General features: G+C 42.4%; 1 protein-coding gene across 3 annotated transcripts in view; it reads right to left on the bottom strand.

Moving 5' to 3' along the window:
- The window catches only part of SLC23A1 (solute carrier family 23 member 1), a 514,139-nt gene that overhangs the window by 138,218 nt on the left and 358,737 nt on the right, over positions 1-17,184 (bottom strand). For 2 of the 3 annotated variants that reach the window (XM_083181818.1, XM_083181819.1), the window contains exon 11: positions 13,052-13,195. In XM_083181818.1, coding sequence (XP_083037944.1) covers positions 13,052-13,195 — 144 coding nt within the window. Of the gene's footprint in view, positions 1-8,817; positions 9,755-13,051; positions 13,196-17,184 lie in introns of those variants that run through there. The other variant, XM_083181820.1, reaches the window with a different exon arrangement.

The following is a 17,184-nucleotide window of genomic DNA, read 5'->3' as shown; positions in this document are numbered from 1 at the left end:
ATCATGCCATTAATTCATGTTTGGGTAATGTGAGCTGCGAGCGTGTTGTTAGTTGGTGAGTGGAGAATCAGGTCCCGAGCCTGCTCGCTCGCATACACTATTGCCTGTGTTTGCGGAAAAAACGATGTGTGTGCGAACTGTTTAGTGTGCGTGCACTGTCAGTCCACTCCATTCTTGTTGTGTTTGCGAGCGAATGTATTTGCATCCACAATAGTCGTGACAATGCTGGGTGCGTGCATATGTGTTACTCTTGCAAGGCTGCGTTCGAATGTGCGTGACAGCGTGTCAATCTGAATAAGGACCATTGTGTGTTTTTTTTTTGGGGGGGGGGGAGGGGATGCTCTGTAATTGAAGTGACCAAGAAAATAAACTTGGGGGGAAAAAAGAGGGTAAATCCCTTTTGTTTGCCCTTAATAGAATAGTGCACCTCTCTGTCTGTCTTCTAATGTCCAACTCTTTACTGAATGCTACAGTAAGTTCACTAAACAATGCATTACGCTCTGTTATTTACTGTAGGTAAATTTTAGGAATTTTATACACTTCTGTTTATTGTCTTTAATTGTAGCAATAAACAGAAGTGCTTAAAATACTGCACCTAAATAACAGCGTAATGGATTGTTTACTGAAATTACCCAGTAAAGAGTTGGACATTAGAAGACACAGAGGTGCACTATTCTATTAAGGGCAAAAAAAGGGGATTTAAACTGATTTTTTTGCCCCAAGTTTTGTTTCTTGGTGACTTTAATTACAGAGCATCCTCTCCAAAAATTGACAATTGTGACCATGAAAACGGGTCAGTTATCGGGGATTTTTTTCCTCCTGCCAAAGTCAGTAACTTTGCACTAGGACCTTGATGGCTAACCTTGACACGCCAAATGTTGTGGAACTACACATCCCAGCATGCTCTGCATTAGATTCAGCATGGCCAAATAGCAAAACTGAAGCAGAGCATACTGGGATGTGTATTTCAACAACAGCTGGAATGTCAAGGCTAGCCATCAAGGCTCTAGGACAAGCGCGTACTCTTTTTTTTTACTATGCTAAAGTACATTAATGAACAACTCTAAGACATCCTGACATCATTTTAACTAGATCGGAGCTTCTTCATACATTTCATTATTTTCATTTAAAAAGCAAAACTTTAGGTTTCTCGCACAGAACAGAAGATATTGACTTATAGAGCAAAATAATTGTTCACATTTCTTATTCATGGCAAGTCACAACTTTTCCACACTAGCCGAATTTGAATATCTCAATTTCATCTTTTTCACTCCGCACTACTATATATCTATAGATTGTAAGCTTGCAGCAGGGCCCTCTAAACTCCAAGTCTGTCTGTTACCCAGTTTGTTTTATCACGGTCTACTATTGTAAAGCCCAACGGAATCTGCTGCGCTATATTATACCCCTTTTCCATCTGAAACCCGCAGACATTTTGCAGTATTTTGCTGTACTATTCTGCCATGGACAGCTTGATGCAGCTTATAACACTCTGCTACCTACTGCTGCGCTGGAGGAGAAGGACCCAATTCTTTGCGGAGAGGGAGAGTGCTCATCGCCATTATTTGAGGAGGAGGAGAGTGCTGTTATCAGCCAGTGTTTCCACCATCCTGAAAATGAGAACTGCACCAACCAGAAGAATGTGGATGAGAGATCGCAGACATGGGGAGGCTTTGACAGTTCCAAGTTTCCAGGATGAGCAGTGGATGGCACATTTCAGAATGTCCCGTGCTACATTTTTCTATATTTTGGAACTACTGTCCCCCGCCATCACGAAACAGACCACCAAGTTCAGGAAGCCTATTGAGCCCAGCAGGAGGTTAGCAATTGCTATTTGGTGGTACTCTACCCCTGGAGAGTATCGAACACTCTCTTGTCTATTTGGTGTAGGAATTGGCACAGTGTGCAAGATTGTATACCAAGTCACATGGGCATTGCTGAAAACCCTATACCAGCACTTTATATCCTTGCCAAAAGAACAGCGGCTAGAGGACACTGTCAAGGGATTCAAGAGGCGTGGATATCCTCAGTGTGGTGGTGAAATCGATGGTACCCACATTCCCATCATTGCCCCCCGTGATAACCCAGCAGACTACTATAATCGCAAGGGGTGGCATTCTATTGTCCTGCAGGCAGTAGTGGAGCATAAATACTGGTAAGCAATAATGTGGAGGTTGAAGTTCACTTGCGCTAATGTGTGGAAAGCTGCTCAATAAAAAACTTACAATAATGGGGAAAAAATGAGCGCTATCAAGTAAAAAAAGAGAGAGGGTTATATAAAATATGAGAAGGGAAAAAGATAAGAGAGATTGAAATGAGCGCTATCAAGTAAATGGAGAGAGGGTTATATAAAATATGAGAAGGGAAAAAATTAGAGAGATTGAAAACAGAAAGGCACCTGTAAAGGAAACGGTTAATGTAAAAAAATGTTTACGCTCCTCTGCAGGAGTGTTTGTGTAAGAAGTCCGTGGGGAGCCCTGTTACTAGCCCTACCTCTATCCAGACACTTGCATTCAGGCTGCAGCGTGTGTGGAGCAGGCGGCGGTGATGGTAAAAGCCGCGTCTGTCTGTGCTCCATTGCCGCAGCGTGTCAGCGTGTTACGGCTTGGCTGGATGTAATTCTTCACCGGACTTGGACTGGGAGGCAGGGTGAGAGTGGCCAGGTCTCCTTTTCTCCACGGGCAGCAGGGATCAACGCGTTTCATGCGCCAAGCGCACTTTTTCAAGATAACTTCTACTGGGTTCTGTGGTTTCTTTTATAGGAAAACTTTATTGATAAAAGCGGATGTGGTCATTTAAAAATTTGGTGGGAACCACAGTGTCAGGCTCAGCTTTGAGCTTGGAGGAGTAAAATAAGCCAATACTTCTTTTGATGGCTATTTGGGATAAAAATGATTATTTTAACACACAGTAAAAAGCTTGATAAAAATTATTTCAGGCGGTTCAAAAATTGACTCAAAAACAATTAAATAAAGGTGCCATTTCTAAGGGAAGAAAATAAAAGGAAGATTTAGGTAAAGGAGGAATTAGAAAGAGAAAAAAAATGGAATGGGAAATAGGAGAAAAGTTGAAGAGGGAAAAAAATGATTTATAAAGAGGGAAATGTGTTGGGGTTTTTTTTGTTTATAGAAATGCATTCAGTTCGAAATCTATATTCATGCCATTTGGTTGAAGATCCACTTAGCTTCTATCTGTTTCAGATGCCTAATGTGGTCTCCCCCTCTCCAACTAGGTTGAACTTTTTGGATTCCGACAAAAGATAAGCCTTTCGGATTTTTTTCATGGCAGATTAAAAAATGATTTGAGAGGCTATGTGTCGATAGGCCTCTTTTGATGTTATAAATGTGTTCAGAGGTCCTTATTTTCAACTGTCGTTTCGTCTGGCCGATATATTGGTATCCACAGGGGCACTGAAGGAGATAAATGACTCCCTCTGAGTCGCAAGAAATGAATTATTTTATTTTTTACTCTTTCTTGGTGCTGTATGAAAGAAAATTGGTAACAGGTTTGGTTGATGTTCTTCCTTCGTTTTTACATGCTCTGCACTTTAAACAGAAATGGAAGCCATTTGTTCTTGCTCCTTCTTCATTATTTATTGGACTGATGGTACTGGTGACTAGTTCTTGCTTAAGGTTCTGGGCTTTTTTGTAAATGATACGTGGTCTGTCCTGAAGGTATGGTTTGAGATCTTCATCCAATTGCAGGATATGCCAGTTTTTCTGTAGAATTTGTTCAAAAGCTTTGTGATTACTATTAAACTGAGTGATAAAAGAAAGTTTATGTTGGTCTTTTTCTTTGTTTTGGGTTTTGTATTTGAGTATGGTTTTGCGGTCTAGTTTGGAAACTGTTTCTAATAGAGTTTTCAATGTTTCTTCTTTATATCCCTTTTGAATGAAATTGTTAGTCATTGTTTGTCCTTGTTTAAGAAAAGTTGCTGTGTTAGTGCAGTTCCGGCGAATTCTTTTATACTGTCCAATTGGGATGTTTTTAACCCAAGTTGAATGATGGTTGCTTTGTACAGGGAGGATGTTATTGCCATCGACGGGTTTTGTATAGGTTTCTGTAGTGAGATGGTTATCTATGGAAATTGTAAGATCTAGGAAAGTGACACTCTTCTTACTTGTTGTGGTGGTAAATTGGAGGTTCAGGCAGTTGTTGTTTAGGTGTTGTTTGAAACCTTCTAGTTCCTCTTCTGACCCTCCCCAGACGAAAAATATATCGTCGATATAACGTTTCCATAAAATTATCTTCTCCAGATACTGGTTGTTAGACCAAATGGTGTCTTCCTCCCATTTGGCGACGAATAAATTCGCGTAAGATGGTGCGAAGGAGGTCCCCATCGTGGTTCCGCATACTTGGATATAATATTTACCTCCGTTCCAAAAATAATTATGGTGTAATATAAATTCGATGCCTTCCATGATGAAAACGACTTGTCGGTTGGGTAATGTTGATTTAGTTAGGAAGTGATTCGTGTGATCGCATCCTTCTTGGTGCCTTATTGACGTGTAGAGAGATGTCACGTCACTTGTCCCCAGAATATAATGACTTTTCCATTCAAGGGTCTCAAGTATTTGTAATATATGGATTGTATCTTTAAGAAAACTTTGCTGAACTGAAACTAAAGGTTGTAAAAAGGAGTCGATGTAAACTGAGAGGTTAGATGAAATGGAGTTGAGTCCAGAGACAATGGGGCGTCCAGGGGGATTGGTGAGATGTTTATGGATTTTAGGAAGGCAGTAAAAAGTGGGAATTTTTGGATATTTGACAAGAATAAAATCATATTCATTTCTATTAATGAGTCCTAGAAGTAGGGCCTCATTTAGCATGGAAATTAATTTGTTCTGAAAGATGGTGGTTGGGTTATTTGGGAGAATCTTGTAAGTTGAATTATCTGAGAGTAACCTGTTTAACTCCCCTTCATATTTATTTTTTTCGAGAATCACCACCCCTCCGCCTTTGTCGGCGGGTTTTATGATAATGGTTTGATCTTCTTTCAAGGATTTTAGGGCATGTCGTTCTTTTTGGGAGAGATTGATCTTTCTTTTTTGCTTGTCTGGAAGATTAATGCTTTCTTTTTCTACTGCTTTTTGGAATGTTTCTATGTGCGCACTTTTGCAGAATGTAGGATTGAAGGTTGAAACTGGTTTGAATTTAGTCTGGTTTATTGGTTCTTCTGTTGATTGTAGGTTGGTTTTCTTTGAAAATATTTCTTTTATGTTCAATTTTCTAATGAACTTATGTGTATCTACAAACAGGTCAAATTTGTTGGCCGATGAATCTGGCGCAAACTTGAGTCCTTTATTGAGTACTAAATTCAAGCCAGACTAAATTCAAACCAGTTTCAACCTTCAATCCTTTTTACAACCTTTAAAAAAGCAAAGTTTTCTTAAAGATACAATCCATATATTACAAATACTTGAGACCCTTGAATGGAAAAGTCATTATATTCTGGGGACAAGTGACGTGACGTCTCTCTACACGCCAATAAGGCACCAAGAAGGATGCAATCACACGAATCACTTCCTAACTAAATCAACATTACCCAACCGACAAGTCATTTTCATCATGGAAGGCATCGAATTTATATTACACCATAATTATTTTTGGAATGGAGGTGAATATTATATCCAAGTTTGCGGAACCGCAATGGGGACCTCCTTCGCATCATCTTACGCGAATTTATTCGTCGCCAAATGGGAGGAAGACACCATTTGGTCTAACAACCAGTATCTGGAGAAGATAATTTTATGGAAACGTTATATCGACGATATATTTTTAGTCTGGGGTGGGTCAGAAGAGGAACTAGAAGGTTTCAAACAACACCTAAACAACAACTGCCTGAACCTCCAATTTACCACCACAACAAGTAAGAAGAGTGTCACTTTCCTAGATCTTACAATTTCCATAGAAGATAACCATCTCACTACAGAAACCTATACAAAACCCGTCGATGGCAATAACATCCTCCCTGTACAAAGCAACCATCATTCAACTTGGGTTAAAAACATCCCAATTGGACAGTATAAAAGAATTCGCCGACACTGCACTAACACAGCAACTTTTCTTAAACAAGGACAAACAATGACTAACAATTTCATTCAAAAGGGATATAAAGAAGAAACATTGAAAACTCAATTAGAAACAGTTTCCAAACTAGACCACAAAACCATACTCAAATTCAAAACCCAAAACAAAGAAAAAGACCAACATAAACTTTCTTTTATCACTCAGTTTAATAGTAATCACAAAGCTTTTGAACAAATTCTACAGAAAAAAACTGGCATATCCTGCAATTGGATGAAGATCTCAAACCATACCTTCAGGACAGACCACGTATCATTTACAAAAAAGCCTGGAACCTTAAGCAAGAACTAGTCACCAGTACCATCAGTTCAACCTAGTTATAGAGGGGGAGACCACATTAGGCGTCTGAAACAGATAGAAGCTAAGTGGATCTTCGAGATGCAAAGCCTCCAACCAAAAGTCATGAATATAGATTTCGAACTGAATGCATTTCTATAAACAAAAAAAAACCCAACACATTTCCCTCTTTATAAATAATTTTTCCCTCTCCAACTTTTCTCCTATTTCCCATTCCATTTTTTTCTCTTTCTATTTCCTCCTTTACCTAAATCTTCCTTTTATTTTCTTCTCTTAGAAATGGCACCTGTATTTAATTGTTTTTGAACAGCCTGAAATAATTTTTATAAAGCTTTTTACTGTGTGTTAAAATAATCATTTTTATCCCAAATAGCCATCAAAAGAAGTATTGGCTTAGGTACTTATGTAGTATCTGGGCTGCCGATTTTTTGATTGTATGCCTTAAGTTAAGGCATACAATCAGATGCGATGCGATGCGATATCGCATCGCATCGCATCGCATCGCATCCGACCATCGGATGCGATGACCCGATTTTTCCATAGGAATCAATGTTAAAATGATTCCTATGGAAAAAGGGGTCCTTTTCATACCCCTACTATCCAAGTGGGCATGGAGTTGGATATAAACCTGTGGCGAGCGTAGCGAGCCACCGAGCCCGAAGCGTGGCGAGCGAAGCGAGCCCCGCGAGGGGACGGTATTCGTCCCCTCGCGGGGCTCGCTTCGCTCGCCACGCTTCGGGCTCGGTGGCTCGCTACGCTCGCCACAGGTTTATATCCAACTCCATGCCCACTTGGATAGTAGGGGTATGAAAATGACCCATTTTCCCCATTGAATTCCATGTTAAAATGAACTCAGTCCATTTTAACATTGATTCCTATGGAAAAATCGGGTCATCGCATCGCATCGCATCGCATGGTCGCATGCGATGCGATGCGATCTCCCGATCCGACCTGATTTAGAAATCGGCAGCCCAGATACTACATAAGTACCTTGGCTTATTTTACTCCTCCAAGCTCTAAGCTGAGCCTGACAATGTGGTTCCCACCAAATTTTTGAATGACCACATCCGCTTTTATCAATAAAGTTTTCCTATAAAAGAAACCACAGAACCCAGTAGAAGTTATCTTGAAAAAGTGCGCTTGGCGCATGAAACGTGTTGATCCCTGCTGCCCGTGGAGAAAAGGAGACCTGGCCGCTCTCACCCTGCCTCCCAGTCCAAGTCTGGTGAAGAATTACATCCAGCCAAGCCGTAACACGCTGACATGCTGCGGAAACGGAGCGCAGACAGACGCGGCTTTTACCATCACCGCCGCCCGCTCCACACACGCTGCAGCCTGAACGCAAGTGTCTGGATAGAGGTAGGGCTAGTAACAGGGCTCCCCACGGACTTCTTACACAAACACTCCTGCAAAGGAGCGTAAACATTTTTTTTCATTAACCGTTTCCTTTACAGGTGCCTTTCTGTTTTCAATCTCTCTTATTTTTTCCCTTCTCATATTTTATATAACCCTCTCTCCTTTTACTTGATAGCGCTCATTTCAATCTCTCTTATCTTCTTCCCTTCTCATATTTTATATAACCCTCTCTCTTTTTACTTGATAGCGCTCATTTTTTCCCCATTACTGGTAAGCAATAGTTTACTTTTTTTTTTTTTAAGGGTTGGCATTTTCTTTGGATGAACAATATGTAATATACCATTCTTTTTATTTTCACAGATGTGTTCATAGGTTGGCCCGGTAGGTCACATGATGCAAGGCCAATTCAGATCTGTACAGTATTGCGGAGGACCAGCTAGGTAGATGTCTGTTCCCTAGAGAGGTAAGAAATTTGTACCCTACACTTATGTTCACCCATAAACCAATATTTATGTTTTGCACCAGGAATAAATATAATTCTTTTTACAGAAATCTGTGACTGTTGATGGTGTGGACATTCCGGTCCACCTCATCGGTGATGCGGCCTACCCCTTGCAGCACTGGCTGATGAAGGGCTACACCCAGCATGTTCAACCATCGCCACAACAGATTGCATATACCCATGCCCTCAGTTCTGCCAGTATGGCAGTTGAAAATGCTTTTGGACGATTAAAAGGACGCTGGCGTTGCCTCATGAAGAGGAATGATGTGGACTTAAAAATCATGCCAGATATTGTCACAGGTTGCTGCATTCTGCACAATATATGTGAGCTGCAAAAGGAAAACTTTCTTCCTGAGTGGAATGTGCTGGACCAGGAGGCGTGGGGAAACGTACATGATGCATCAGGCTATGAGGGGGTGCATATCGTTGCCGCAGAGCGGATAAGAGCCACAATGACTGAAAACCTTACATCAATGTTGCAGTAGGGGACACAGAGAAATATTGCTGGTTGAACAGTTTGTGTTTATTCATTTTTTGTATATTTGAAGTTCTCTTATAAAACATGTCAGAAAACTTTCGTGTATGTTTTTAAAACTTGACATACAGGTACAAAATGGCTTTGTAAACATTTTTTAGTGCAAAATAATATATAAGTGCAAAAGGTACACAGACATGACACCAAGTAAACATAGCAGCCCAAGCCTGGGTGCACAAAACAATGTTTTGCTTGAGGTAATAATCAAAATATAGAAGTGCAAAGAGAACACAAGAGGGAGGTAGATGTATGACGCAGTGATGGGGGGAAGAAGTCATAAAGTGACAATCCTATCAGCTCCTAACTGTCCCTTCAGAAACCCTTCATACACTTAACAGTTTGGAGCTGATATGAGGGCCTAAAGCACTTTGTCACTTGTTCTCCCTTATCACTGCTTATCACTGCTGCATACATCTGCCCCTCTGACTTTGCCCATTCTAGTTATCACGTGGACCTAATTATTTCAGGCCTAAAAACGTGCATCCTTGAGGTAGCAAAATATATATATACTTATATATTTTTTAAAATAAAATAAAAATGTGTACCAAATGGGCCAACTTTGGCCTCTCTAGCTATATTGTGCAGAAACCTAACAACCTGAAAAGATAAATACAAACATTGCTGTAGCAACAACAGGCCTAACTTAAGACAATTGCCTATAAACCCGATATTGTTCGGGTTGTGGGGTTGATGTAGTTGGATACTGAGCATGGTCATAGTTGTATTGGCCATATGGCACTTGTGTGTGGTCTTGTTGTGGTGCTTGTGTATTGGCAGGCATACGGCTAAACATACGCTCAAACAATGTCATCTGCCTCTCATGCATCTCCACTATTTGTGACATAAAAGAATCATGCATTTCTTTTTCAGATGCCAAAAAAATCACGCCTCACGTAGATGATCCACCATAATCGTCATTGCTCTCACCGATTGTTCCATTTTGTTTGGTTTCGGCTTTCTTTTGGGAACATTATAGACTGTGAAAGGAATAAAAAATGATTTGTTACACACTGATCATATATAAACATTGCATAGTTTAACCAACACATGTTTGCGGCCTTCCGGCACATGCACACTACCTATATGTTACCCATTATGTTTTCAATCCTTTTTCAAAGACAGTTTAAAGGTATTATGGTGTGTAATATTGTTCTAGGTTGCCATTCATCTATCCACACATCCCACCATGTGTTAACATAAGTTTTGGTCTTACGTATGGACTACTGCAATAACTATGACAGCATGCTAGGATGTGTAGTACCAAAGGAGCTTGAAGTGTGATAGTTTTGACACCACTACTTAATGTCTGTGTGTGTGCTTGTCTGTGTGCAAATTTAATACTTACTATTGGAGCGCAAAGTTGTGGGCTTGGGTGCCTGTGAAATCTCCGGCGACTTAGGTGCCTGTGAAGTCTCCGGCTGAGAAGCCTCTACCTCCTCATTTATTACAGCGCTGACGGAATCATCCTTCATGCTTGACTTCCAAACTGCAGTCAGATACGAGCAGCGGGGATGGTGGTCCACATTGTGAGCTGGTGAGGCTGTGCTGTGTTTCGGCATGGTCCTCCTCTACCAACATCTGACTATTGGCACAGCCGGATGATGATAGTGCGATGGGATTAGTTAGGGCACTTTTGCCAAAGACACTGTAGCATAGCTCATAATATGACCAATCAATACGTCCTACGCCACTTCTTACGATTATGGTTGTGTATTTTCATAAATTGTTTGCGTAGTGCCTTCAATTTGTTGACCACTTGCTGCTGTGTTTTTTTTATGCCTCTGTCTGCCAGTATAAGGGATATGTTCTTGTACACAAAAGTTTCCTTTACTGTTCCCATCATCTGTCTTCTTATTTCTTCCTCTCCCCTAATATTAAGCAGCTCTCTTATCTCACTGTCTGTCCAACTATGGCTAGACATGTTTTGCTGTTCAAATACCTGCTGTGCCCAGCGTAGGAGGGAATGTGCTGTGATGGCTGCTTGTGCCCAGCGTAGCAGGGATTGTGCTGTGATGGCTGCTTGTGCCCAGCGTAGGTAGGAGGGAATGTGCTGCGATGGCTGCTTGTGCCCAGCGCAGGAGGGAATGTGCTGCGATGGCTGCTTGTGCCCAGCGCAGGAGGAGCTGCTGCTGGGAAGCCTCCTCATGGTCAGCATCTCCCAGCGCGTCTCCAGCAGATGACATCATCTTCTGGTGCCCCTCAAGAACCAATTACCGGCCTCAGAGCGTTACCCGGATATAAAAAACGGGTAATGTGCGTTTACACTGCGCACAGACCCGTGTCATTGCCGTGTTTTACCCTGGTAGACACCAGGGTAGAATTCCCTGGTCTCTCTACCCATGTTTTGTGAGAAGGACACGTTCCCACTGACAAAAAACCTGTGTCGGTGCGCGTCCACGAGCAAAAACCCGGGTAGTATTTGCTAGTGGAAAAGGGGTACAAGAAACTGTAAATAAATAAATATGTTGCTCCCACTGAGAGAGGCTTGCATGAAGGCAGGTTCTTTTTTTAAGACTGTGTGCAATAAGCATCTTCCCTTCAAGACATCTTGACCAACAGGAATACAACACAAGTAGTCCTGTTCTCCTCCTGTCCTGGTTTATCCCACCAACTCCAAGGCCTTCTGCCAACTATTGATACAGGGTCCGGTTAATGGTCAGTGACCAGTGGGGTGTCAGCCAACACCAGTCAGGATATGTGTCAGCACAGTGGCGTAAGTTCGTCCCAGTTGCCCGGAGGCAAGATATATAGTTGTGCCCCCTCCCCACCCACACACACAACCTTATATAATATATGTCTGTTATGAAATATATATCTATATATGGAGATAGAGTGAGAGAACACATATTTCAGAACTCAACCACAGAAGCGATATCGATGGCTTTCTATTAATGGATTTAAACTTGCAGAAGTGCCCCCTTAGGAGCAGAAGCCCGGCGGCAGATGACTCTGTTGCCTCCCAGAGTTCTGCCTCTGTGTCAGCAGCACGGAGGCATATACAAAGCAGTATGCAGTATTCAGATGCCGGAGGTAGGTGCCAGCGAAGTAATGTGATTCCAGGTGCCTACCGCTAGGCAACAGCGGTAGGCAAGCCGCTGATACAGTTCCAAGGCGGAGAAACGCGTATGTGGAGCCCCAATATCTTTCCAGTACCCGTGGCCATCTGAAAAGGCGTCTCAATACTCTGCGGTATTCATCTGCCGGTAATTTTGGGTAAAGCAACCTGTTTAACACCTAATCCCTGGAGTGCTCTCCCTCAGTGGAGGTAGAGAGCAAAAAACTCAGAAAAAGGACGTTTGTGGTGACAAAATCATTCAGAGGAGACCTCTTTAATAAGCCGGAATTTGGGACTGGTAACTATAATCATCTTTGCCTCACTCATTCTGCATATCATAAAGCCATACAAAAAGCCTCATTAAGCCTCATTAGAGACTATAAATCAGCCTCATCAAGTGCCTAGAAATAGGACTCTTTATGTTATATGTTGTATGTTTTGTCTGTGGGTGTGTTTTTTATTATGAATTGTATATCATGCATGAATTGTTATGATATGTATTTTTTAAATAAATTTTCATCTTGATCAATTGATTAGTGTGTATTATTGGAGTGCAGTTGCGCTTTCTCAGTGACAACCATTTGATTGCCACTATAACTTTCCTTGTTTACACGTGTGGGAGGTACACAATCCTCCCAAAGGAAGGCTGCAACCACACTCCAACATTAAAATAAATTGTGCCTGGAGTTATATACTGGGATAATAGTAAATCGAGTTATTATAACATAAAAATAACATCAATTAAGATCAGCTCTACTGTGTGACCTTTCTTAGTCACAATTGCCCTTTTTTCCGCTAGGCAACAAAGCCTGGTGGTGGCAGCAACATACCAGTCAGTAACACTTGGCAACTGGCAGTAAAAGGGAATCATATGATCGCTTACCGTGGGTAGTGATTTACATCTGGTCACATGGTATTTCAGGACATGTATGTAATTATACATCTGCCTTTTAAATCTTTGTATACTGTAGATATTTACTCAACCCATCAGATCATATTCATGGTAACCCCAGTGACAGCACAAAAATTAAAATTTAATATTCTATGAAGTTATTAAATACCAACAACTAATAAAATGCAATATTTCCTTTTTTGTGAATTAAAAATTGAGAATCACTTCCCAATGAAAATATACAGCTATTATATGTAGTGACTATAAAATATACAGTAGGATTGTTCTTTGCTTTTTTTAATTACAGTAAGTATTAGTTTGACTTACCTGTCTTAATATAATTGGGATTTGAGTCTAAAAAATTTGGGAGGACTAATCCAAAAAATAGGGAAAACCCCAAGACAAACAGATTTCTTGATGAGTTCATATCAACAAATTGCAGATTGGACAAGCCAATAGCTGTAATCATGCCTAAAATAAAGAAGAAAATATGTAACTTTATATTACTGTAATTTTTAGATGAATTAACTGTATTCTCTAACTTAAACCAGTGGCTAGTTATCGCTGCTTAATGTTCAATTTAATATACAATAACATACTGTATTAAGGTCATTATTAACTTTAATGGTGTGACCCAGGGTCTGTGGACGCGATCAACGCGATTTTCTCATTGCCGGCAATAAAGGCTGTTAAATGACAGAAAATCACGTCCATCACATACCTTAAGTTACCTTAACTTAAGGTATGCAATTAACCCCGACGGGCGCCGTGCTAGGAAACAAGTACCATAGATTCAATATTGGCGCCTGTCAGGACCTGGTTAGGTGCCAGTATCGGCTGCCAGGAAGTGAGGGACAGCGAGGTGGGGGGGAGAGGAGGCCATGTTGCTTTGAGCTCACTCCCGGCATCCAGGGCCGGCAACATAAATCTTGGGGCCCCATACACAGTTATCTCTGGGGCCCCCTTATGACCACACACACACACACACACACACACATAACTGCTTAGCATACTAACCCCCCTTACACTCCCCAATATGCACACACACACCCCTTCACACATGCCTCACATTTGGTGGTGACTTATTTCAACCGGCTTGCAGAAGCTGAACATGTCCCTCCTGGCAGTTGCTTTCATAAGTCCAATCCGCACCACACTGTGCACTTTGGGGGGAGCAGGATGCAATGTAGCCCAATGGACAGCGCTGCAGAGCTGCTGTTGAAACAGCCACAATGTAGGGAGCACTGTCTGTGTTGGTATTGAAGTTCAGGGCAGGTTCTAATGGGTGCACTCTCTCCCATAGAGTATTCTATGTGACTGGGGCTTGGAGATAAGGGGTGGGGACAGTGCAGCTACTCAGCAACAGCAGAATGGAAGGACCCGCATGGTGCAGCGTTATGGCATCATGATGCCTAGCAGGTTTAAACCAAGTGATGAGTAACCGGGGGATACTCTGGATATTTATTGTCTGCTCCAACCCGGTGGCAGAGCAGACATCATACAAAGAAAATGAGCTGCATGTTTTCTTTTGTGCCCTTTGTGATCCTTGGGGCCCCATGACTCTTGGGGCCTGGGTCAGATGTCCCCCTTGACCCCCCTGCCACCAGCCCTGCCGGCATCAGCGTCTCTGCTGCAGGCTGCCTGGCAACCAGGGATGCTGTAGCGCTTCCGCCTGGTGGCAACGTCACTTCCTCCCAGAAGTTACATAGTTACATAGTAGATAAGGCTGAATAAAGACTTGCATCTTTCGAGTTCAACCCACGTTTTAATAGCTTATCCCTTGTAAAAGACAGAATACAGTATGATTCTTATTAGTACCCTTGGATGTTTTTATCCAATAAATGAGTGTCTAACCTTATTTTGAACGTATTTATTGTATCTGCCGACACCACTTCTCCAGGAAGAGAGTTCCACAGTTGACTGCTCTGACCGTAAAGAAATTTTTGCTTTTGAGGGAACGGATTCTTCTTTCTTCTAATCTAAATTTGTGCCCTCATGTCCTAGATTCCTTTCTTGCAAGTTGCCTAGGCAGCGGGGGATGCAGGGTGGGCATGCCATTTCCCAGCTGGATCACTTAGGCTGAGGGGCTGGGAAGGTTCTCCACAGGTGATTCGTCACTTAATCCCTTTTAAGGGATTCAAGCCCAGTCTAGCCCAGCGGTAATAGTTCTAATTTTTGCAGATCAGCCCTGCTGTCAGCTTCAATGGTGGATCCCAGGCGAAATTGTAAATTGTCAAATTTTGCAGTGTCATGTGATAACAGCTCACCAACCATTCACCTCGTGGAACACTGCATTACCCCTGGCTCCGGTTCTGGTTCCATAAGTGCTCCTTTGTGGGGCCCAGGTGTTATTGTATTTATTTTGCTGGATTTTCCATATTCTCTGGCTTATCTTTTATTGCAGGTACTCTGGGCAGTTCGGAGGAGACCGCAGGAGCACTAACATTCAGTGTTTACCCCAGTGGGGTCATTCCTTGCTTTGGTACCATCTGTACCATCATGTGGTTTGCTGTGTTTTTGTGTGGTATTATATTGTGTCCTTTTGCTTGTTACTTATTCCCTTATCTGCGACTCAGCTGCTGTTGGTTTGTGATGAGGTCTCTTATTTTGTGTAACAGTTCTACCACCCAGCATTTGGCTCTTGAGCCATTAGTTAGTGTCTCTTCCCAGTTAGGCCCTACCTAGTCAGATCAACCTTTTGACTGTTCCTAAGGGGTTCCAGTACCTTGTCCTATCTAGTGGCACCAAAGTTGGAGCAGACATAATTTGCCCCATCAAACGTGGCTATTATAGGCAAAGCCTTAGCATCTGTAGGTACTGGCCACCCCTTAGAAAAGATCAACAGTGTAGGGTTCGCTGTGGCCATTCTGAACAGTGGTCACAGCTGCGAGGTAACACCCGGATTTATAACACAGTGATTCAAATTAATAAAAGCAGATAAATTCCACAGGCAAGTGAGTTACAGGCAGCAGCATACAGGCAGGGACAGCACACCCTCTCTGAGGGCCCCCCCCCACACCCTCAAATGCTTTCAGCCCCCCCTTTGTTTGAACATAAACTGGACGTACTGCAGCCTGCGTTCTTTCACACTGGTGCACTCCCTTACCCTGTGACATGCATTCTATACTGTAGCAACAACGTGCACACTTAACCTGCACTCTATCACACCAATGCAATTCTATCTATCACATTGATGCACTCCCTCACCCATAGGTGTGCGCACATTGAGAGTTAGGGGTGCACAGGCACCCCCTAATGCTGTGCCCACCCTTATGAAAACCTCTGCCCCTAGCAATGCCAGCAATACCTTTAACCAAAGACTTTTTAGAACTGTATTCCATTTAAAGAAGTGCCCATCAATCAATTATGTGTGTTAATTGTACTAGACCATTGTCATATCACTACACACCTGTGTCATCCATATATGTTTATGACTGTATTTGCATGTACTGTTACACAGAGTAATTAGATTAAAACTGAAATAAGCAGAATATTATGGTGTGGCTAAGAGACTTTTTATACTGTAGCGAGTGCCAGTAGTTGACGGAAGACACGCCTGATTGGCTGTGTTAGACACACCCAATAGGTGGAGCTACACACACCCCTTTGACAGTGCACCCCCTAATAAAATGTGCTGCGCACGCCTATGCCCTCACCCTGTGGCCTGCACTATATCACACTGATGCACTCCCTTAACCCTGCAGCCTGCTCTCTATCACACTGACTCACTCCCTCACCCTGCAGCCTGTGCTATATCACACTGATGCACTCCCTCGCCCTGTGGCCTGTGCTCTATCACACTAACTCAGTGATTTTCAACCTTTTTTACCTTGCGGCACACTAAATAAGATTTTAAAATTTGCCAAGGCACACCATGAGATCCCCACAGGGAAAAACACATTGGCCCCCACAGGAAAAAAAACAAACCTATTGGCCTCCATATAAAAAACAATCACACTGGTCCCTACAGGTAACAAAACTAAAATACATTGGCCCTTTACATGAAAAGAAGAGACCAGTAAATAACAATTGAACAGGTGCTGGCTGTAAACTGGTTTGTGCATCTCTAGATCTGGGGGCACACTTGAGAGCAGCTCAAGGCACACTTGTGTGCCACGGCAAAGTGGTTGAAAAACACAGCACTGACTCAATCCCTCACAGTGCGGCCTGTACTATATCATATTGATGCACTCCCTCCCCCTCCGCCCTGCTTTCTATCACACTGACTCGCTCCTCCACCCCATAGCTTGAGCTCTTTATCACACTGACACACTCCCTCACCCTGTGGCCTGTGCTCTATCACACTGATGCACTCCCTCAGCCCATGGCCTATGCTCTATCGCCCTAACGTGCAGTGGCGTAACTAGAAATGTTGCTCCCCCCTGCCAAAAAAATTCTGGCGCGCCCCCCCCCCCCCCCCTCCCATTTTTGGTCAAACAAATATAATCATATATATAAAA

This window comes from Crinia signifera, chromosome 4, assembly GCF_055691185.1.
Source record: "Crinia signifera chromosome 4, ASM5569118v1, whole genome shotgun sequence".
Lineage (NCBI taxonomy): Eukaryota > Metazoa > Chordata > Amphibia > Anura > Myobatrachidae > Crinia > Crinia signifera.
Note: the sequence above shows the minus strand (reverse complement) of the source record. Positions and strands in the feature narration are given on the sequence as shown.